General features: G+C 42.7%; 1 protein-coding gene across 8 annotated transcripts in view; it reads right to left on the bottom strand.

Annotated features, from left to right (window-relative positions):
• The window catches only part of CYFIP2 (cytoplasmic FMR1 interacting protein 2), a 134,122-nt gene that overhangs the window by 11,567 nt on the left and 98,057 nt on the right, over positions 1–24,498 (bottom strand). For all 8 annotated transcript variants that reach the window (XM_025389274.1, XM_025389269.1, XM_025389271.1 and 5 more), the window contains 2 exons: positions 1,347–1,419; positions 652–746 (listed from right to left, as the gene is read on the bottom strand). In XM_025389274.1, the coding sequence (XP_025245059.1) occupies positions 652–746; positions 1,347–1,419 (168 nt within the window). The remainder of the gene's footprint in view (positions 1–651; positions 747–1,346; positions 1,420–24,498) is intronic.

Genomic DNA, 24,498 nt, shown 5'->3' with positions numbered 1-24,498 from the left:
CATCATTCCAGACATTTTCAGAAGAGTTTTATATGGTTTTGTTGTGTGCATTTAAAAAAACGCATCATCCTGCGTGAACTGTAGTGCAACTTGCTTCATCCAATCGACTGTGCTTATGATCTATCCACACTGATGCATCAAGATCTAATTTTGCCTTTTCATTATGTATTAAGTACATACGTAATATGCAATAACTTAGCATTTTATTTAATCAATGCTTTACTATTAGATGTTTGGGTTGTTTCTAGTTTTTGCTTTAACAAACAATGTTACATAAGCATCTAGTGTTCCTTTAGCAAAAATATCCAGAAGTGAACTGCTGGCTCACAGAGTATGTGGAGTTTTAACTTTTGGAGACAAAGTAACAGATTCTTAATATCTAGCAGGGACACAGTAGATACTTGTTTAAATAAGCAGACGACTTGTTGGCAGGATATACGATACAGGGTACTGAAGAAACACTCAGGCCTGAGAGTCAGCAAATCTCATTCCAGACCTGTTGTTGCTATCAATATTAACCAGTTTTGGGGTATTGGACATTCTCCTCCCTTCTCTGAGCCTCAGTTTTCTGACCTGTACAATGAGGGGGTTTGGTCGAATGCCTTCAAGTTCCTGTCAGTGATGAGAGCCCATTCATCATATGATTGGTACCTGAGGGGTCCCCAGCCGCTCGATCAGAGGGACCAGGTGGAGTGGGGCATACTTGGCTTCCAGACGTTTCATCCGGACCTCCAGGCGCTCCCCCTCTGCAAAAGGAGTCACAGAGCAGAAAATGAGACTCAGGGCACATGGGGCAACTGGGGAAGGAAAAACTCTCAAAGGACCTGATGATGTATCTGGATTCCAAAAATGGGATGGAGTGTGTGGCACCGCTCTCCTTCGTTCTGGAAAGTGCGAGCAGTGTTTTCAAGGAAAAATGTTCTATGATTTGTCCAACAATGGAATCGTCTGCCTTCTAGAATATCTCTAGTTGAGTGGTTTAATATATTAATATACATATATTTAAATTCCAAGCCTAGATACCACTAAACTAGAGATATTTTAGAAGGAACAAGGGACAGGGCCTGGAGTGTCATTTCTATAATCTTATAAGGAATTTGTTGAAGAATTTGAATGACAGAATCAAAGATAACAGGCTTCAGAGTCTGTCTGGTCGGTCATGTGGTCAGTAGGCTCAATGCAGGTGGCTGGGTTCATCTTCCAATTCGTGATTCTGTGGTTATTCAATAGGTGTCCAAAGCTTTAACCTTCTCCCCTGCTGACTAGATCTGAGTTGACTGGGATTAGGAAGTGAAAATAAGATTCAAACGCTGGTCAGCTATTCAGCTGCTGTAGTGGTTTCTTACCTTTGATGTAGACTCTAGGCAAGATGTTCTGGAAGGGTGCGGCATGGAGCAAATCACAGACCTCCTCCTGAGACTGCAGAGAGGGGGGAAAAGAAAGAGAAAGCAATTTTCATTTTAAACAAGGAAGATTTTTCATTCCTAAAAACCTCAGCACTGGAGTTAGCTAGACCTGGGTTCAAATCCTGGCTCTTATCACTGTGACCTTGGGCAAGTTACTTAGCCTCTCTAAGTCTGTATCTATCTGCAAAATGAGGATGAGAACAGTACCTATTTTAATGGGTTGTGAGGATCAAATGAGAAAATGCATAACCTTGTGGCATAGTCACAGGTACATAATGAGAGCTCAATACATTTTTACTATAATCTTATAAGGAATTTGTTGAATTAGGATGGATTACACAGAATCAAACAGATGATGGGGCTTAGTCTGTGTCTGTTTGGTTGTGAGCTCTGTAGGCTCAAGGCAGGTGGCTAGGTCAGTCTTCAGTCTACAAATCTAGGATGCCTATGTCTGATTGGTTTTTTGCACACCAGACATCAACTAGCAAGAAAAGAGGGATGAGAACCCAGGCCAGATTGGTTTTGATGGTGACTTCTTATGTGTAAAGATAAACTTAAAAGCAAACATACAATGGTTGGAGGGGAAGCTTGGTTAGGGCAAGACGGGAGATAGGGTCTCATGGGCTTACTGTCCTGGGACAAGCTCACAATCCCTGGATTTCAGAACAAAGGGGAGGGAAAGGAGTCTGGAGAAGCCATCCTCTACTGGGGTCTGCTTTCTCTTCAACTCTGGGCACTTGGATTAGGTAGGATCCAGGCTCCATTTCAAACTCTTGACACTCTGGGATTCTAAGCATCTGAGAAAATCAAGATTGCAGGTGTCCTTGCCTTCCTCTACCCCAGGCATGGATAGAACACCACCAATCCAGGACTCTGAAAGGCTAGCTGTTCAAGAGGGGAACCCCAACTCCTGTTTAACTGCAGACCAGTCCTTGAAATGAGGCTACCAAAGGAAGAACACTCTGCAGGCCCTTCACAGGAGCCTGATCTGTTATTCTGTTTCTTATCCAGAGGGGAAACTTTCCCCTCAACTTTTTTTTTTCGGTGAAACAGAGTCTCATTCTGTTGCCCAGACTTGGCTCACTGCAGCCTCTGCCTCTTGGATTCAAGCGATTACTCCTGCCTCAGCCTCCTGAGTAGCTGGAACTACAGGTGCTCGCCTTCATGCCTGGCTAATTTTTGTATTTTTAGTAGAGATGGGATTTTGCCATGTTGGCCAGGCTGGTCTCAAACTCCTGACCTCAGGTGATCTGCCTGCCTTGGCCTCCCCAAGTGCTGGCATTACAGGTGTGAGCCACCGTGCATGGCCCTTTCCTCCTTTTTTAAGTGAGGTGTTTGTTTCTCCCCTTTCTAGTAAAGCTCACAACTTGGTTTTCATTGCTATGTCTTTTTTTTTTTTTTTTTTTTTTGAGACGGAGTCTCGCTCTGTCGCCCAGGCTGGAGTGCAGTGGTGCAATCTCGGCTCACTGCAAGCTCCGCCTCCCGGGTTCACGCCATTCTCCTGCCTCAGCCTCCGAGTAGCTGGGACTACAGGCACCCACCACCACGCCCGGCTAATTTTTTGTATTTTTTTAGTAGAGACGGGGTTTCACCGTGTTAGCCAGGATGGTCTCGAGCTCCTGACCTCGTGATCCGCCCGTCTCGGCCTCCCAAAGTGTTCATTGCTATGTCTAAGCTTAGATTCTTTGATTCATTATATAACCTGAAAACTTTGCTTATTGACCATTCAGGCTAATCTTTCATATTCACATGGTGAATTACACTGGATGATTTTTGAATGATGAATCAGCCTTGCATACCTGAAATAAACACACTCGATTATGATATATTGTCCTTTTGATGTATTGCTCGATTTTATTTGCTAACATTTTGTTGAGGATTTTTGCTCTGTATTCATGAGGGATACTGATTTGTAGTTTTATTTTCAAATGCCTTAGGTTTTGGTATTAGGGTAATGTTGACCTCAGAAGATGGGGAGAGTTCCCCTTTTGTATTTTTTGGAGATAAAACCACCTTTCCAAAATTATAACAGGGGAAATTATGACAGTAAAAGAAATCAGACTTAACGAACCTCATTTTGCTTCTAACCTTGAAGCTGTTCTTGTTCATTCCTGGGCATAGGCCAAACTAACTTGGGGAAGGAATTCAGTTCATGGTTTGTCTCTGAAACAAAATTGATCATAGCCCTATCCTGAAAAGACCCCCTTCTTGCCTGAGGACCAGTCTGCCTTTGCAGGACTAACAAATTAGCTACAAGATTAGAAATTACAGTTTAGGGGTCATGCAGCCTCTGGCTTAAAGAGTCTGAACCTCCCCAATAGTCCCTAGGGATAACAATCACTATTATAAAACCTAAGATCAGTGCTTGAGATATTTTGCAGACCTTGCACTCTAGTGGATCAGCTGACACCATCCAGACTGGTAATCTGGCTCAATGAGTTCTGCCATCTCACCCAGGAATAGAAAACAGCAAGAGAAACTCACTTCGACCCTCTGTGATTCCATCTCCAACCTGACCAATCAGCACTCCACACTTCCTAAGCTCCTACCTGTCAAATTATCTTTAAAAACTGATTCCTGAATGCTCGAGGAGACTAATTTGAGTAATAATGAAAATAATGAAACTCCAGTCTCCTGCACAGCCGGCTTTGCATGCTTTACTCTTTGTCCATTGCAATTCCCCTGTCCAGATAAATGGGCTCTCTGGGCAGTGGGCAAGGTGAACCCGCTGGGCGGTTACAGAGGAGATCATGTAGAATTGGTACTACTATTTCCTCTTCAAATGTTTGATGGAATTCACAAGTGAAACCATCAGCGTCTGGTGTGGGTGTTTTGTTTCTTTTTTTTTTTTTTTTTTTTTTTAGATAGGGTCTTGCTTCCTCACCCAGGCTGGAATGCAACAGTGTAATCATGGCTCACTAGCCTTGACCTTCTGGGTTCAGGTGATCCTCCCATCCCAGCCTCCTGAATAGCTGGGACTACAGGTATGTGCCACCAACCTGGCTAATTTTTTTGTAGAGACAGGGTTGGGAGTTTTCTTTGTTGGAAGTTTTTTTTATAAGTAGGAATGATATTTCTTTAATAGATACATACCATTCAGCTTATCAATTTTTCTTAAGTGAGTTTTGGCAGTTTGTGTCTCTTAAGGAATTAGCTCCTTTCATTTAAGTTTAATTTATGGGTATATTACATATTTGTCTTTAGAACATTTTTATTGTCCTTTTAATTTTTGTGGGTTCTGTAGTAATGTCCCTCTTTCATTCCTGGTCATTTGTGTCTTCTCTTTTTTTCTTGGCTAGAGGTCTATCATGAACACATGAAAAAATCATGTGTTAATGATTTTTTCCTCCTCATAAAACCAGTTTTTAGTTTCAACGTTACTGGTTTCTTTTTTCATTTTTTTTGTTTTGAGACAAGGTCTCATTCTGTTGCCCAGGCTGGAGTGCAGTGACATGAACATGACTCACTGCAACCTCAGCCTCCCAGGACTCAGTTGATCCTTACACCTCAGTCTCCCAAGTAGCTGGGACTATAGGTACACACCACCACACCCAGCTAAGTTTTGTATCTTTTGTAGAGATGGGGGTCTCACCATGTTGCCCAGGCTGGTCTTGAACTCCTGGGCTCAAACTGTCTGCCTGCCTTTGCCTCTCAAAAGTGCTGGGATTACAGGCATGAGCCACCGCACCCAGCCTCAATGTTACTGGTTTCTGTTCCTTACTAATTCATATCTTTTCTTCTGCCTGCATTAAGTTTAGTTTGCTCTTATTTCTCTAGTTTCTTTTTTATTTTTTAAATAATTGAAATAAAGAATAGGGATGGGGAGTCTCACTGTGTTGCCCAGACTGGTCTCAAACTCCTGGGCTCAAGCAATCCTCCTGTCTTGACCTCCCAAAGTGCTGGGATTATAGGCACGTGCCACTGCACCTGGCCATTGCTCTAGTTTCTTAAAGTGGAGGCCTAGATTACTGATTTGATACCTTTATTCTTTGCTAATAGAACATTCAGGCTAATAGAACTTCCATAACTCCAGCAATCAAGAGTTCATTTCTTCTGGAGGCAGCCCAATCCACTTTTGAACAACTCTAACGGTTAGAAAGTTTAGTTGGGTATTGAGCCAAGGCCGCTTCCCAGTAGTTTCCACTCTAGATCCTTGTTCTGTTTTTTAGAGTATCACTGAATGTATTTTTCAAGCTAGTATCATTAGCTCTTTTATCTCTATTCTTCCCCTCAGGGTCAAGCACTTTGTAAGAGTTTTCTACATCTCTCTCCATTTCCTAGTCTTCAGGTCCTTCCTCAGCAAACAGAAATATCATGCCTAGTCATACCATGCCATGACAATGTCTCTAGCAGAGATTACCAAGGACTGCACTGTCACCAAGTTCAGTGCATACCTTTCAGTCTTCATCCTATGTGGTGTCTCTAAAGTATTAGGTACTGTCCTCCTCCACTCCTATGACGAGGTATGCCTTTGTTTCCACCATTTTGGCTTCTCCTTTTTAAAATCTTTGCAGATTTTATCTCTGATCATCCCTTAAATGTTGTTTTTTTTCTTATTCTATTGTCTCGGTTTATCTCGTCTACTCCCATGACTTGAAACACCATTCACTGTCCACTATTAATCAAACCTGTGTTTTCATCCAGACTTTTCTCCAAAGCTCTGGACCTGGATATCCAACTCCTTGCTGGATGTTCCCACTTGAATATTCCACAGCTCAATGTTTCTAAAGCTGACCACCTTCTCCCCCTTATCACCTGGTGTTCCTTGCTCACAGAATGGCACAATCAACTCATCTGCCCAGGCCTAAACCCTGGGGTGCATCTTCTCTCTTTCTCCTATGAAGACCAATTAGTCTTTGTCCCGCTGATTCTCATGTATGATTCTTTGCACGTTTCTCCACACCAACCACCACAACACTAAGAGCTCCATAAGGGTAGGGATGGCGTCTCTATTTCTGCCTCTCATCTCCAGTGCCCTACATATATTAGTTTCTCGATAATTTATTAAATGTCTAAACATTTGTTACTGTATAAATGTTTCTTACATGAGTAAATAAATTTGTCTACATGACAGTCCTCCAAGTATGAGAATGCTACTATTACATCCATTCATTCATCCAACAAATATTTATTGAGCACCAGGCACTGTTGCAGGCTTTGCAGATATGATGCTGAACAAGTTAGACTAGATCTTTGCCCTCACAGAATTTATGTTCTAGTTGACAGAGACAGATAAAAACAAGTAAACAAATCAGAAAATTTCAGGGTAATATGCTAGACAGTGACAGGTTTGGGAAGGTACTACTACAAGGTAGTTAGAAAGGATCTTTTTGGCCGAGTGTGGTGGCTCATGCCTGTAAGCACTTTGGGAGGCTGAGGTGGGATGAATGCCTGAGCTCAGGAGTTGGAGACCACCCTGGGGCCGACATGGTGAAACCCCGTCTCTACTAAAATACAAAAAATTAGCCGAGCTTGGTGGTGCATGCCTATAATCCCAGCTCCTTGGGAGGCTGAGGTAGAATTGCTTGAACCTGGGAGGTGGAAGTTGCAGTGAGCTGAGATTGCACCACTGCACTCCAGCTGGGCCACAGAGCTAGACTCTCTCTCAAAACAAAAACAAAAACAAAACCTTTTTTTTTTTTTTTTTTGAGAGATGTTTGAGTTGGTGACATTTGAATAGAGAATGGAATGAGTTGGTGACATCTGATTAGAGAATGGAATGAAGCAAGGGATCTAGCCATGTAAATATGAGGTAAGGGTGGTCCAGTACAAAGGCCGTGGGGCAGGGAACGAGTTAGGGTGTAGTGTTGAAGAGACTCACAGTACATACGGCAGGAGGTCCTAAAGGTAGGGAGAGACCAGATCAGGTGGGGCCTCATAGGCATGGGGCTAAGTGTGAATTTTAAGTGTACCAAGGAGCTATTGAAGTTGTTCCAGAGGACTGGTATACATAGCCCCACTGCCAAGTTTTCTCATCTTTCACTTTTCCAAACATTTCAGTTGTTCCTAGAAATGTCTTGTTACTGGAAGCTGGCCATTGCATGAACTATCAACTTTCTGTTTTGTTAACATGTGTAAAGTGGTGTGGGCAGCCACCTTAGGGGATAGAGGAAGGGGAAGAGAGCTCTGGTTCTCTGCAAGAGTAATGCTGCTGTTTTGTTCATTTTACATGATGAGCTTCTTCAGATTTCTTTTGGGGAGACAGTGTTCCACTTACCCCCTTCAACGCCCCTGCCACCCCAAAGCAAACTGAAACTGCAGGACCAGAGGTTCTTTGGGGGTGCTTCCTGCTGGCAAACTTCTGTGTGTGCTTCGTAATGTCATTTATCAATGAAGGTGAGAAACAGAAGGATGCGATTTCTTAAGAGATGGAAAAGCATTTGCCTGGAAGGTCCCAGGATTTGAGCTATGTGGCTGTTTTCATGATGAGGTGGCTACACACTCTGCAACACCTTTTGTGGAAGGTGTTTGTTTGGCATTGAAGCTGAGATCATTGTGACTGATAAAAACATCCATTTTGGAGCACACAATGGCCTGTGTAAGGGATAAAAACAAGCTTCCATTGTGGGAGCCCAGGCAAAGGCTGACCTCCCTCTTGTCTGATCCTTATCTTAAAGGATCCACACTAGGCCATCCACTCTGCCTAGGAACCCATCAAGCCATGCCCTGCTGGAAAGGCTCCTTGCTGTGGCCTGTGAAGACCACCCAGCCTTGGTTCTCTCTCCACTCAGCTCCCTCCTTCCCACTCCACTCTGACTGTTTCAGCCATAGGAGCTGTTTGTTATTCAAACATGCTGTCTGTGTGCCCATCACAGAATCTTCACTGTCTCTGGAATGCTGTCTAATCCATCTCTTCTCCCTTACTCTCTTTGCTTAGCAAATTCCTGTTCTTTCAGATCGCAATTTAAGCATCGTTCCTTTTAGGAACACTTCCCTGACCCCAATGCCTCCCTGCTCATGTAGGTTCCTTTATTGAATGTCCTCAAAGAACTGAGTTCTCTTCCTTTCCAGCATCTTAACTCAATCTATATTACACATTCCCATACATGACTAGTTCATAATTGTCTACTCCCCCACCACTGAAATTTAACCTCCATGAAAGTGGAGACAATGTCTATCTTTGACCACATCTTATTCCCAATAGTAAGCATGGTACCTAATATATAATAAATGCTCAATAACTATGTAGAATTAAAGTTGAAAAGTCCCAGCATGTAAGGAAATTTAGCCTTAGAATACAATCTCTCTTATTTGGGGCCTATGTGTTTCTCCTTATTGTAATAACAAAGGGAGTATTATCTCTTCAATTTTACTGATTACTCTATGAACTATATGAAGTGGTTTTAAGAATTGTCCATGTAGTGGGATTTTCAGGTGTTTTTAACTTTCTTTCCCACTCTTTCCCTTTTTTTTTTTCCTACTTGTATGCATTTACTAAGTTTTCTACATTGAACCCATATTACTTTAAAAAATTAACTTGAAAAAAAGAACCCTGAAAGCAACTACTTTTTCCCAACTTGAAAGTAAAGAGCTTTTGGAGTCTTGTTGCTGGAATCAGAGGGGAAAGGAAATGAAATCCTAGCATGCCACTTGATCCAGCAAAGAAAAATATTTGCATGGGGCCAGGCACGGTGGCTCATGTCTGTCATCCTAGCACTTTGGGAGGCCAAGGTGGGTGGATCACCTGAGGTTAGGAGTTTGAGACCAGCCCAGCCAACATGGTGAAATCCTGTCTGTACTAAAAATATAAAAATTAGCTGGGCATGGTGGCACATACCTGTAGTCCTAGCTACTTGGGAGGCTGAGGCAGGAGAATTGCTTGAACCTAGGAGGTGGAGGTTGCAGTGAGCCGAGACTGAGCCACTGTACTCCAGCCTGGGTGACAAAGTGAGACTCCGTCTCAAAAAAACAAAAAAGAAAAAATATTTGCATAGGTTTAATGAAAATAGTTTTTGTTTTAGGCTACACTTAAGGACATGACAGATGCAGAACAAAATATAAGTATTATAAAAAATACAGTGGTGATGAAGTAAAAGTGAAGCTGACAAGAGGCAGGAAGTGGGAGTACCAGGGGTGGTAATTTCCTCAGTCTTTTGTCTTTTCATGGAAAGGAGCCAAGATACTAAATCATGTTAGCAAAAGCAGCAATAGAGGTATAAGTATATTATCTATGATTACAAGGGAAAACAACAGAAGCAGTAATATAATCAAATATTGAGAGGGAGAGAGATAAATGAGATAAAATCTCATCTTTCCAAGTAGGGAATCAGTATTGTCTAAAGTTGCTAATTAAGAAATAGGCCACCCTCATGAGTGTTACGGAGGTGACTGGAAGAACTGGAAACAGAAGCGATGAGGACAGGCTGCCCAGGGAATTGGGAAAACAGGTGGGCAGAAGTGCAGTAGAGCTAAGTAGGATGTTTTTCTTTAAAAGCTCATCTGTAGTATTTGATTTGTTATAATGTACAATTAAGAACTTAATGGAATTAAGTTATAGTGTGCAATTAACAACTTGAACAAAATGAAGAGGCTGGATTAAATGGTCTCCAAGTCTTTAGAACCAAGAGTCTGTAAAATACAACCACTTTTCTCTTTAGAGAAGGAGAGGCAATGAACATTACTGAGCACTAACTAATGAGCAAGCTACTTTATGTCAGTCGCCTGCTGTATGCTTCTGGACAGCCCAGTGAGATAGGGCTCACTGTCCCCATCCTGTGGAGTAAGGTGAACTTTCCTAACTAGGTCCCCACACAGATGCTTAAATAAGCAGTAAGGCTGACATTTAGATCCAGGGCCACTCCACTTCGACACACATTGTTTCTCCATGGCAGCCAATGCAGCCAAAGTCTTGGGAAGCTTGACTTTCCCCCTTCATTATATATACATGTCATTAAATTGCAAAGTTACCAAAAATAGAAATAGAAAATCACTTAAAATCTTAACACCTAAGAAACTTCAGCCTCACTCATATCTGACAGGCTCATATCATTTGTTGACTTATTGGGTTTTTGGTTATAGCAACTAACATTCTTTAAACTTAAACTGTGGTATATACACAGTTTGAAGAAGAACAAGGGTCTGAGCTACGTTCTTCTGTGCAAAGAAATAGGAAATTACTGATACCTTTATTCCCAACTTCCAGAGGTAGCCTCGACCCTGAATTGGTTTAAATAATTTCTTTGCAGACGGACTACTTTTTATAAATCTGCTGATGTTTCCAAGTCTATAATTAGACCACTCACGTCAATTTGTACCCACAAATTCCTTCTTCCCTGACCCTCTTATCCCTACCCAAAATTTTCTACCCAGTTTTATCCATCCCATAAATCCCCATTTAAGTTTCACCTTGTAGGAGTGTTCCAAGCCCCTCCAGCCCACAGTGCCTTTGCTTTTTAAAAACTTACCAGAGCTCTTATTCATTCAGGGCTTCCACTAAGTCATCTGCAGATTGGGCTGTCTAATCTAGCCCAGGCTCCTGAAATCTGAGCTTCTGATAGAAGACCAGGACATTGACCCACATCTCATGCAAACATTGATTGAGAGAGAATCTTCTTGAGGGACCAACCGTGTGTAGGACCTGCACGTTCACGTTCTCTGTATTTTTCTTGTTGGCCTGATATGCGAGGCCAGCAAGAATGTAGAGAACATGTGTATAATAGGATCGAGATACCCAACAAGGTGGTACCAAATTCTGAAGACTTTCATTCTGACTTGAATAGAGCCTAAGCCAGAGATTAAGTAATTCTTCCATTTATATAGCAAACAAGAAGCACAAGGCTTTCTGCAAGGTGCTGGGGTAGGTGAGGGAGACCAGATGCACAACGCTTACCAAGATGATGACAAAAGCAAGTAAATGGGCAATTCTAATAAGCGCTACAATTGGGGTGTGCCTGGGGTTTATGGGGACGCAAAGAGGAGCAACCAATTCAGACCTTTGGGGAGGATGATAGGGAAGGATTTCTGAAGAAGGACGCTAACTTGGAACCAGGGGTGAGTGATGGACAGCTAAGGGGGAATAGTACCTGCAAAGGCCCCAAAGCAAGAGACAGGGCTGACAGCCAAGGTAGACTGAAGCTTTCAGTGCTGGAGAAAAGTGATATGAGACAGGAAGGAGGGGTGAGCAGGAGCGGTTTGGGAAGAATCTTCTAAGTCTCACTTAGATTTCTGGATATTATCCTGATGGTTTTCATCAGGGAAATGGCAGAGCTGCAGTTTCACCTTCTGGTTGCAAGGGAGAGAAAGGATTGGGGAGAGCAAAGCGGGTGTTGGAAGAGTCCAAGCTGGAGAAAGCAGGGCCAGGAGTAAGTGGCAAAGGAGACGGAAGGAAGTGAGCAGAGGCCACAGACCTGATGACTGGACATCAGGACAGCAGGAAAAGAACCCCTGCACAGGGCACCTGTATGATGGTGGTGCCGTTCGTGGAGTCAGAGGACACAGTGAGGCTGCAGGCAGGAGGAAGCCACGGTCAGATTCAGGCAAGGTAAATTTCTGATGTGTGTGGACATGCAAAAGAAGATGTCTAAAAGGCAACTGGATGTGAGGCCTGGGCCCTGAAGAGTCTGTGGGGTAGAGCTGAACTTGGAAGTCAGCATGGGATGGAGGCTGACCCCAGGGGAAAGGAACTGTGCCAGGTTTGCATGAGTGGGTGCTTCTCAGGGTGACCAAGACCCTTCCGGAGACTTGAGTTCCTCTGACTATATAAGACCCAAGAGAAAAAAAGCACAAAGTGCTCCTTGAGTTCAAGGGAAGACATAAATTCTGAACATTTCCATATCTACTAGCATACAGCCTACGCAGGGATAAAAAGACACCTTTCAAGTCAGGAATAGGGAAGATGCCACTTCTCTACATGTGCTGCTACCTCTTTATTCCTTTCTTTAGGTCACCAAATACCTATTGAGTGCTTGCTCTGTGATCTGGCAGACAACCCAAAGGCACAGAGATGAAGATGACACGCTCCATGGAGCAAGGGAGGGGCCTGGATGCTGCGGGAAACCCTATAACAGGTAGAGCTCTCTATAAAAATGAGATTTCAATGAAGTTTACCATCTAGTGGAGAAGAGATCCAAGGATCCAGGGACATCCATGACTAAGAAATAAAACAGAATCAACTGGGTACAACAGGAGAAGCTGCTGACAAAGGGCTTTGGAGACTGAGAAAAGAGAGAAACACCATCAAGTTCCTCACAGAGAAAGGCATTTGATAAAATGTGTGTTGATGAAAAGGACCAGCTGTTTGGGAAGGATGAGGAAATGATGGCTGTGAGATGGGCCTGAGAGGAGGGGCAGGGTTTTGAACTGTGAGGAAAGGTGCCATCCCATTCAGAAAGAGGAAGAAATCAGGGATAAAATGAGGTGGCTGATATGAAAGGAGTTAGGGCATCCTTGGCTTGGGCTTGTGAGGAGTGTGGGCCACAGTGCTATGGGCAGTCAGTGAGCCAGGCTTTCAGTTCTTACGGGGCTTAGAGAAAAGGCTGATTCAAGTCTCCTTGCTCATGGCAAGAGGAGGAAAGGGGGCTCTTGGTAACTGAGGACCTGCTTCTTAAGCATTGGAGACTTTGCATTCATTACCTCATTTAACACTAAGAACTCTGTGAGGTAGCTCCTTAGTCTCAGCACTTTTCAGGTGTGGAAACTAAGGCTTAGAGAAGGAGTGTCCCATCTTTTGGCTTTCCTGGACCATACTGGAAGAAGAATTGTCTTGGGCCACACATAAAAATAAAATACAGTAACGACAGCTGATGGGCTGAAAAAAAAAAAAAATCTCATAACGTTTTAAGAAAATTTATGAGTTTGGGTCAGGCTGCATTCAAAGTCGTCTTGGGCTGCGGATTGGACAAGCTAGGCTTAGACAATATAACAGAGTCTCATAGCTATCCAGTATAGAGGCAAGACTTGAACCCAAGATTTCTGAACTCAAAGATATATGGTTTCCAGTGGAGACCATGGAAATCAACCGGAAGTCAGGCTGAGAGAGCCTCATGCAACTCACCCTGCCCTTCCCCTTGGTCTCATTCTGTGTAAGAGTCTCCAGACTTAATGACACCAGTTCTTTGATAGGCACGGTGTCTTCCTTTGGACACAGGCAGAGCATAAGTAAACAGAGTAATACTTCTTATTAAATGAAGAAATGGGTGATAAACCAGAGCTATGGCCTCTGAGGATTGTCTTGCTGCCAAAGGCCTGCTCTCATCTCCAAGTGGCCATCCGGCCTACCAGGCAATCACCTTCTTTAATATCAACCTCACTGTGTTCTACTTGCTGAGTCTTATAGTCCTAGATGGGACAAAGGCATGAGGATTCCTGGGTGCCTTTAACAAGTCTCAAGTTGGGAATGCTGATTTTAAAACTCCAAGTGGTCACTTAGAATGTTCTGGGTAGTAAATGTCCCCAGCATGAGTTTCCGTTACTCATCATTAGGCAGCAGACTCTGTCCCCTAGAATGAGTCTCCTTCAGAACCATAATGGTGCTGGGAGGGAAAGGCTGGGCTTGCAATGCAGTCGATGCATCAGCAAAGACCCCAGGAACTAACTATGTTTTTTACAAGTGACTGGAATGTGCAATCAGCAAATTCACAGACTGGAAATAAAAATGAATTAAGTTTGCAATTTAATTGGAACAGAGACCCACAGTCCTCCTTTCCTCATGCTGCCTTGAAAAAGGAACAGCTGACTGGTGAGCCCTATCCAGTTAGTGTCCTGGGCTTTGCTGCATTGCCTTGCTGTACAGGACTGTGCATCTGACCAGGTGGAAGTGGGCATTTTGGGAGGAAAGCCGCTGCCCAGATACCAAAGCAGGACAAATGCCAGCACCTGGAATGCTGGAACAACAGGCAGTTTCCAGGGGTCTCAGATCAATGATACCATCTTGTCAGGGTTTGTGCTTATTTTGGGGGGATGGGGGGAGTTTATTACCCAAGGCTGCTGGGTATCGTTTATGTAGCGAGTATAGTATCCAAGGGCATCACATCCTAGGGAATGCCAGGCACACTGCAGACATCAGAGATTGTTTATAATCACTTTCTAGCAGATGTTATTCTTTAAAAATATATTTAAAAAGAAAGAGGTGAAATGTCTTGAGGAAGGATACCTTTTTATGATTTCCTGAAGGCAACATGTGTCCTAGTGATGGCCCTGGGGTCACCTCATCAGCCACTATTGAGAGGCAGCAGTGGCTTTTGGAGAGGATTCTGACACCAATTCAGGGCAGCAGGATCGATCGACAGCCATGGCGAACTCGAACGGGGCAGTGGCATTCAAACTACAAACCTGCTGTTCTTGATTTCCAGTGACTATCATCATTAATAATCTAGTTACCTTACATGTGGGATTTGACTTGAAATTTGTCATTTTCTTCTGGGAGTGCACCAAATACTTAATTTAGCCCCTAGGCAAAGACTGTCCTCTGGAAAATTACTAACTTTAGATATATTTTAATGATTGCCACTCTAGCCTCTTTTTATTGGCTATCTTTACGTTCACGTTCAAAAAATTAGAAAATGCAGATAAATTTTTTAAAGGAGGAAAAAACGTATAACTCCACCACCCAGGAGTCGTCACTGCTAATCGCCTTTTCCAGAGTTTGAACTGCCGAGTTCTTCTCTGCACATACCTTCTCAGCATATATTTTAAAATAAGAACAGAATATACCTACTCTTCTGTACTCTATTTTTATCATTTAGTATATACTATTAGCATCTTCCCATGTGCAGTACAAAGCTTCTATCTGGATTTTTTTGGGCCTATTTTTAGTTATCCTACATCCTTTTTAAAATGAGCATCCTACTCCTCAAAATTACTTGATAAATGAATATTCACTAAAGTACCAGCTCTCAGAGCATGCTCTTTCTCCCAGTACATCTCAGCAACCCCATTTTAGTGGGGCCTCCTAAAGATCAGGGTGGGCCTGGTGGCTCAAGCCTGTAATCCCAGCACTTTGGGATGCCGAGGCAGGTGGATCATAAGGTCAGGTGTTCGAGACCAGCCTGGCCAACGTGGTGAAGACCCGTCTCTACTAAATAAATACAAAAATTAGCTGAGCGTGATGGCACTCACCTGTAATCCCAGCTACTCAAGAGGCTGAGGCAGGAGAATCACTTGAACCCGGGAGGCAGAGGCTGCAGTGAGCCGAGATTGTGCCACTGTACCCAGCCCAGGTGACAGAGTGAGATTCCGTCTCAAAATAAATAAATAAATAAATAAAAAATAAAGATCAGATAACATTCAAAACCCCTGGAGTGAGTCTCTAATAGCATTTCAGACACTGTGATAGAAAGTGGAGGTGCTCTTTCTTGGGGGCTGAGGGGGGTGCTCTTGGTGCTCTTGAATTACAAGGCCAAGGTGGTAAAAGTCAACAAGCCTTAAGGTAGAAGCCAAGGACAATGGGATTCAGTCTTGCCCTGATGCAGACCTGCAGTGAACCTCAGTTTCTTTCTCTGTAACTTGACCCCCAAAGTATGCCATGTGGTTGGGTTGTGCAGCCAGGCAGAGTGGTAATAATAGATAAGTTGGTGGAACAGGCATGGCTGAAATCTTCTGAGCCTTGCTGGTCAAAGTTGGGAGTTTGAATTTTAAGAATAACAAGAATCCACCTGTCAGTTTGAAGCTGGAGAGTAACAATCTGATTTATCATTGTATGAAGACCCCTTTGCTGTTAATGCTAAGGCATGCCCCTCTCTCGGCTCGAGCACGGAAAGGCGGTGACACCTCAGCGGAGCTGGGTTTGAGACATTTCTCTTAAACAGAGCATAGGGAGAAGGCATTCTTGTGTGTTAGTATTCCTGAAGCAGACGGCAAGCCTTCCCCCTACGGCCAATGGGAGGAGGGTGGCTGCCAGAGGTGTTCTCTTAGGGCCACTCACTGGCCTCTCATTTGGACTGGCCAGCTTCCCTGGCTTCATTTGCCTTTCTTGGATCTTAAACTGGTATTTCCTGATGGTGAATCAAATAGGTGGTCAGCCTGTGAGTCACGGCTGACTTCGGTGCTAGCAAATACCTCTATAAATTTTTTAAATGAGGCCAGATGTAGCTCCGGGATATATGTTACCAAGAATAAATCTTACCAACTAGCAGACTAGCTGGAAAAGACAAAAACCCTCATGACTTTCCTCTTCATACATCACGACCTTGTCTGCCTTAACCCCTTTCCTTCTTAACTTTTTGATCCCTGATGAGGTTTTATGTCTCCCACTTCAACTTCACATTAGGAAAAATTCTAAACATATAAAATATTTGAAGGAATAATATCCTTATACCCTTGACGTACAGTCACAATGAACATTTTGTCATATTTGCTTTATTTTAGAGTCATTTGAGAGTAAATGGAAGACACTGAATCACTTCAGCCTTAAACACCTAAGCATGCAACTCCTAAAAACAAGGACACCCTCCTGTGTAACCTCAGAATCGTGATCCCCTAAATTTAAAATTTTCCTAATATCATATACAATGTAGTCAAGACTAAAATTTCCTCAATTGTTCTTAAAATATTTCTTTTACGCTTTTTTTTGGAACCAGGATCTAACCACGATGACTTTTCCAAAGTGTGAATAATATGCAATTGCTACACAAAAACAATGAACTTCGATGATCCCTCCTTGGAGAACTGCCAGGAGCTTGTGCTTCTGCAGAAGTTTCTCTCTGGGAGGAGTTAGTAAGTGAAAGTTAGGATTCAGTAACTTTGCACGTACCAAGTGCCATGCGAATGGTTGTTATTCCCACTATATGATAACTACAAGAGAAATAATCAGTAGGTGATTAAGAACCATGGTCTATCTACTGTAAAATTGCTGTGCTGACAGGAAAAGCAAAGAAGGTTTTTAGGGTCAGGATGCAAAAAAATATTTTACTGTAAGGAAGTCACATCAGAATTCAAGGGATTCATGTTTTATTTTTGCATTGCTTTCTGTCTTAATTTTCTTTTTGTATTATACTTAATTTACAACTGATGAACATCAGTTTTAAAACTGAGGGATTCCATCAAATATCAAAAACCTTAAGTGTTTCCAACTCACTTAGTCTATGAGGCTAACTGGAGACTTGATTTCTCTTGGCTACAGGCTACCATAAAGATTCCGTGTACATATTTAAAAAAGATTCAATACGATCCTAAGAATGTCAGATTTATGCAGAATGGCATTAGACTCTACCTTTAGGGTTCTGTTCACAGTTGAGTGAAAAACTACCATTTTTAGCTGATTTCCTAAAAACAATAATCAAACCAGTATTTTCTTAACCTTTAACTCTGATTTTTGAGGCAACAAAAAGACAAATAACACTCAAGCATTGTGTTTTTGTGTGGAGAAAGGAGCTGGAAATGGGAGGTCCAGGCAACCCCACAGGGATCACTGCTTGGATTTTCTAGCAGGAGGGGGATGGGGAGCTGGGCCTAACCAGAGAGCTTAGTGTTCTAAACATTCCCTTATATGGAGGTACATAATGTGTTTCCCGCATACTGATGTTAAGCCCCAAGGATACACAGCCTGTGAGGCAGGCAAGAAATTAGGCTTCTCATTTCCACCATGACCCTCTCCCTTGCACAGAATGTACAAGTCGCAGCTTCCAGCCCTCATTTGGGACTCCAGGTACAGTGGAAGCCTCAACCGAGAGACGGTGCCTCTGCTCCTATTCCACTGGTCCCTCACTTCCAGCAGCTCTTCGTAGCCCTCGCTAAATCTATCAGTAATTTAATCTTACCTGATTGTATGTGATCTTCTCCTGTCAATCTATGCCTTGCTTGAATAGTGCTGTATATTACTATGTTTCATCTCCAACCCCTTCCCCTGTCCCCTGAATTGTCAAGGGGATAATAGACTTATTATTCTGGATCAGAATAATATCTGGTCAACTGGGAAAGATCTATAGCCAAGAAACTGTGGTCTAGAAAGTGGGCTTTCCCTTCCCTCAAGTGTATGCCAATGTCTTCCAAGGTTAGCATTTCCTAAAGTGGAAATTGGGCATACAAGGAAATGTGATTTAATCATAATGAGCCACACAGTGAGCAAGTTCTTTCCTTTTTTAGTTTCCTGTCAATCTTTCTGACAACCTTAATGAGACAGTTTCCATTTGAAACCAGCACAGGTTAGCACCTAATATTTACTAATCTTGTTTTTATCAAAGAGGGAGTAGCGCTTGTGTTCAGAGATCTGGGCAGGCAGCAGCTGGAATTATATGACTTTGCTGTATTTTGGTTGAATGTATTATTCTGGTTGCTTTCTAATGACGGCAAGAGATGATTTTTTCTTTTAAATGCAAGTGATGGTTTCCTTTTAAAATTAAGTTTCATTAAAAGGATTGTGTAAATAACAGAACCAGTGATCTGCAGATGTGGCAAGAACTATGACAACTAAGCATCCATGTCAAAAGTCTGGCAGCTCTAGTCCAAGAAGATGCTTCTAGATCAGAGATCCTCTACTCTGGCTGCACATCAGAGTCAAGTGTGGAGCTCTGAAAGTATCTGGGTGGCTTGAACCCCACCACTGGAGGGCTTGGAGGGCTAACCCTCTATGCGGAAAACCAGCGGGTAGGTGGTGAACAGTGCCATCAGGGATGGGATATGCCCTGGAGTCTCACACTCTGCCTGGCCCATGGGGGCTCTTGGTCTTGTCTGTGGAACCAGTGACTCTTACCTCTCAGACCATTTTTTCCCAAGTCCTGATATGTTCACACTAACAGGTTTATTTTTCAGATAAAGCCATGTCTGAAAAGATGTAAATATACTTAAAAATCATAAAGTCACACAAGGAAGGGTATTATTGGGAGTCAAAGTGCCTCCATTCCACAAAACGTGGATCGTTTTCAACCATAAAACATAATCAGTGTCTGGGCTAAGAAACACTGATACAGAAAGGCCAGAGGCATTACTTGTGGGTGCCTGGGCAAAGGGACAGGATACGCTTCTTGGGCAGCTGGAGGAGTCTTTTCTCAGAGTGACGGGCAAAATCATCCTGGATCAAGCACAGGTGGGCGTATGGAGTGACGGTCTGAGAGGGTGGTTGAGATAGGGCTTTTACTTTTTTACTTTCCATGCATTTGAATTGTATATACATTTGCTACATATGAGTCTTTCCTTTTAAGGAAAAAAGTAATATTTAATACAATAAATCTAAACAATAAAGTCTAAAAAGTGAGAGATACTTCTCCCACACCCCTGTCACCCACCACACCTCATAGAGGTAGTCACTGTTCTCACCTTGGTGAGTACTGCTTTTATAACTACTAATTTTATATGGGAAAATCTGCTAGAACACAAAAACATCTGGAAGAATATCCTTTCGAATGTGAACAGAGGTCGGCCAGGTGTGGTGGCTCATGCCTGTAATCCCAGCACTTCGGGAGGCTGAGGTGGGCAGATCACTTGAGGTCAGGAGTTCAAGACCAGCCTGGCCAACACGGTGAAACCTCATCTCTTCTACTAAAAATGCAAAAATTAGCTGGGCGTGGTGGCGGTGCCTGTAACCCCAGTTACTCAGGAGGCTGAGGCAGGAGAATTGCTGGAACCCTGGGAGGCAGAGGTTGCAGTGAGCCGAGATCACGCCACTGCACTCCAGCCTGGGCAACAGAGTGAGACTCCGTCTCAAAAAAAAAAAGTGAACAGAGGTCATCTTAGTGTGACAAAGTGGTTTTTGTTTTCTTTCTGCTTCTCTGAGTTTTCAATCAATGAATTTATTTCAACTGTGTAATAAAAACAATTAGAGGAAAGACATTAAAAGGTAGAAGTGGGAGACAGAAGGTCAGATGTGGGCATGAAACTACTGAAAAGAACAAAAACAATTGGCAAAGCTCAGCTGGGCATCTCTCTGTACTGTAATATGCTAACCTTAAGGATCTTTGGACTCCAAGGGGCATCTGGTTTTCATCCAGACTCCTGCACTAGCTGTAAGGCTGGGAAAATCAGCTCCCTCTTGGGGCCTCGGTTTTCCTATCTAGAAAATGTGAGGTTGCACTAGATGAGTGGTTTTCAACAGGGGGAGGTTTTGCCCTCCTAAGGACTATCAGGCAATATCTGGAGACATTGTTGGTTGCCACAGTGAAGGGTACGACTGGAATATAGTGCAAAAATGCTGTTTGACATCCTATAAAGCCTAGGGAAACCCCCTAAAAGATTATCTGGCTCCAAATGTCAGTGGTGCTGAGGTTGAGAAACTGACCCTGGATGGTCTCTGGGGGCTTTTCCAGATCTGATAGGCATTTGGATCTGTGAGTTTGGGTCTAGACTCGCCTCATCTCTGATGAGGGCAGTAATGCTCTCAAAGGACTGACTGGAGTGTTTCTGTGGTCCACTCTAACAAAATAAGGAGAGAAGAAGTAACAGAGATGAAGGCAGAGGCAAGAGGCCTTGCAGTAAAAGGCAGACTAAAAGGCTCTGTCCCTCCCAGGGACTCGGGCCTGCCCTCCCTCACACGTACAAACAGGTCCCTCTCCTGGTGTATGCTGGCATAACAAACAATGGCCTGAGGTCTAGAAAACCACACAAAATTTGAACAAAAACTTAGTGACTGCGACTTCCCTAATGACCACTTTCTGATTTCCCAGGGAAGAATTTCCTTTAAAAACCTGATACAAATCAGTATTTAAGTATTTTTATATGTTTCAGATTAGATCCAACAAATATGAAGAGGCTGCGATGACCAGACCATTTATGGACACGAGATAAAAGACATAGCACTACCACTACAGACTGCAGGAGGAAGGTCTTTTCAAGAAGTAGCGCCAGAACAATCTGGAAATAAAAGATTTATACCTCCCATTAAACACAAGCATCAATTCTAGGTGAATAATATGGACTTAAAGGTCTGTTTAGCCTTGAAGGACTAACCTCTAAAACTTTCAGAGGATAGCCTATCTTGATGCGTGAGAGTAGGAAAGGTTTTCTAAACAAGTCACAAGAGTATCAACCGTAAGGGAAAAAAATAACTACCTTAAGCCTGAAGAACTTCTGTTCACCAAGACACAAGCCAGAGTAATATACCTGCAATACATGTATCCATAATATATAATGGCCACAAATCCATAAGAAAGATGACTTAAAAAGGCAAGAATGTTGACTAGCACTTCACAAAAGATGGTGTCCAAATGGTTAGTAGCATGTGGAAGGAGAATCAGCATCATTAGGGAAATCCAAATCATAATGAAATATGACACCCCCCGCCAGAATGGCTATGATAAAGAGGGACAAATTGTTCATGAGGCTGCAGAGAAGTTATAACTCTCATATACTGCTGCATGGGAGTATAAATTGGTACAATTTGCAAAACTGCTTTGAAGCTAACCTAATAGGTATTTCCCTAATAAAAACAGGAGCATACATACAGCAAAACACATGTACAAGAATATTCATGACATCATTATTCATAATAGTACCAAACTATAAACAACCCAAATGTCCACCCACTGTAAAATGGATGATTCAGTTAGTCTGTTCATGCAATGAGAATACCAGAGTAATTGATTCAGTAATAAAAAATGGATGATCTACAACATGGATGAATCTCAGATGTAATCTTGAACGACAGAGGTCAGAAAGGAAAGGGAAAACATACTAGATAACTCTATATAAAATTCAAGGACAAGCAACATTATCTCCGGAAATAGAACTCAGAACCATGATTCCTTGCGGAACAAACATACTAGATAACTCTATGAAATTCAAGGACAAGCAACATTATCTCCGGAAATAGAACTCAGAACCATGATTCTTTGCGGAACACTGAAGAGGGCATGAAAGAACCATCTATGATACTGTAAATGTTCTGCGTCTAGACCTGGGCTACATGGACGTGTGCCTTCATCAACCTGTACACTTAAGATTTATGCGTTTGACTGTAATATCTTAATTGAAACCACCAGAATACCCTAAAAAAACCCCAAAACCAGAAAAATAATGTCACAGGTACCTGGGTTTCTGTACTACTATTGCACCCTGAATTTTGAGAAATATTTATAAGCACCTAACTTAATGAGGAAAATACCTTTGTCCAAGTCATCAACTATTCAATTTATATCCCTCTACCTATCAATGATATATTAATCTGTTTTTTTTTTTTTAAAAAAAGGCAAACGACAGAATGAGAAGGTATTATGGAACCTATAATCAGAAAGACCTCTGAAAATCTATTAGAAAAAGACAAAATATGGAAAAGTAAAGGGGGCAAGAGATTTCTTACTTGTTCCTTTGCACTTTCTGGTATTTCCCAGTTTTTCTAAAACTAGCATATACTAACTATTTTAAAATGATAGGTCAATAATAATACATGAATATGCTTTCCTTGTAAGACATTAAGACATTCTAGATAAGGCTAAAAAGTCCCTGTTGACCTCTAATCCTGGATTCCTCCCTAATACCTAGAGAAAATGAGTGTTAACTACTCGGTATGCTTTTTTGCTAGATCTTTTTCAATGCAGTGTTATTTGTGGGGTTTATTTTTTGTTTACATTTATGGCATCATATGTGTCTTAAAACTTTTTTTTTTAGCTCAATATTGTATCTTTCACTATTTTTTATCTTGGTATGTGCAAAGCTACTTTATCAGCTTATTATTTTTACCTGCTTCACAGTTTTCCATGCGAATGGATATTCCACAGTTTATACAGCCTTTCTTCTACGATGGCCATTAGGCATCTTTCTTTTCTTTTTTTTTTTTTGGCAATTAGTAGTCCTCTTTCATTGAGAACAACTGGTATGTCATTTAAATATTTAATTCTAGCTTCCTAAACTAAAAACAACCTCCAGAAAATTCATGCTTCATTCTAATCTCAGAAAGCACTGTCTAGGCTTGGAGAGCTCCCCGGCTGTCTAAGTAGAAAGGGGAGTGTGGACTTCAGTGAGCCTAATCCCTGCTCTGTGTTCCCCACCCTTCCCCGACCCCTAGCCCCCAAGGACTGGGATCATCAATACCGGAAACCTGTGCTTTAGTTCTTCCACTGCTGCTGCTGCTATGCTGTGTGACTTCAGGTGAGTTCCTCCTCTCTCTGGTTCTCTGTTTTCTCACTTATGAATGGAAGGAGTTGAAACATTCATGCTGTAGGGGGTCTGTCTCAGCTCTGAAGGTCATTGATACTGAGTGTCCTGTTGTCCTCAATGATACATGTGAGTGACCACCCAGACAGTGCCTGAGGAAGTTGTCCTTTCCTTGCAGCCCCCATCAATAGTCTGCCTCCTGGAGTCTGAATAGGGGAGCTGAAGTGATGGTCTCTGAATCACAGTTCCTCATGAAGAGAGGTGCTTAACAGGAGACACTCGGGGACTGAGGCTTCAGGGACCCCCCACCCCGACCTCCACTGTTCCTGGTGCCCCTGAGGCCTTCAGAAGTTGTCCCTATGTATCCCTGTGACTTCTGAAGGCTACATTGCTATAGCAACCTGGGTCTGCTGATCTGTGTAAAAAACCTATCAATTAGTTGTCTGGAAAGTCCATTGAAGGGGTAACAAGCAATTACTCCTTATAGAGGAAGAGCAAACAGTCCCCATTTCAGAGACTCTCAGGGTGAGTTTGAGAGCGGCAGGTCCAAGTCACTCATTTTAGGGATGGGGGATGAAATGAACTGGTTCATCCCAAGTCACAAAGACAATTAGAGGCAAGGCATCCTTTCTGGCTCTGATTCAGAAGCTCCATTATCTCTCTACCTTTGTTCCAGGCTCTTCCTTTCCCCTCCCGTCTATTCTCCAAGCACCTACTGCCTCCAAGATGGGCTCTAGATTGTAAGAGACTTGTCGTTCACTCTCCCAATAGCTCCCAGGCCTTTGAAAACAGCCAAGCAGACCCCCTCACCTGCTGCTCACATGGCATGCTGCAGTGGCCCATGAGGCCCCAGTGACCTGCTGCCTGGCTGCCTCCCTCCACGTCTCTTACCTCTGCCCTCTTGGCACCAGCTCACTATGAGGTCCTCCCTGTCCCTTAAAGACCAAGCTCTATCCTCTTCAAAAACAGCACATCCCTCTCTGACACAGCCACTCTCCCTTTATCCTGTAATCCTGTGTATTCCTTCACAGCTCCCCTCCCCATCTGCAACCTCAATCTGATTATTATGACTTTGCTCGTTTCCCTCTCTGGAATAAAAATGGCAAAACTCTGTCTCTTATTCATGGCCATTTAT

Source organism: Theropithecus gelada, chromosome 6 (genome assembly GCF_003255815.1).
Source record: "Theropithecus gelada isolate Dixy chromosome 6, Tgel_1.0, whole genome shotgun sequence".
Classification (NCBI taxonomy): domain Eukaryota; kingdom Metazoa; phylum Chordata; class Mammalia; order Primates; family Cercopithecidae; genus Theropithecus; species Theropithecus gelada.
The sequence above is the reverse complement of the archived record's forward strand: the minus strand, read 5'-3'. Positions and strand labels throughout refer to the sequence as shown.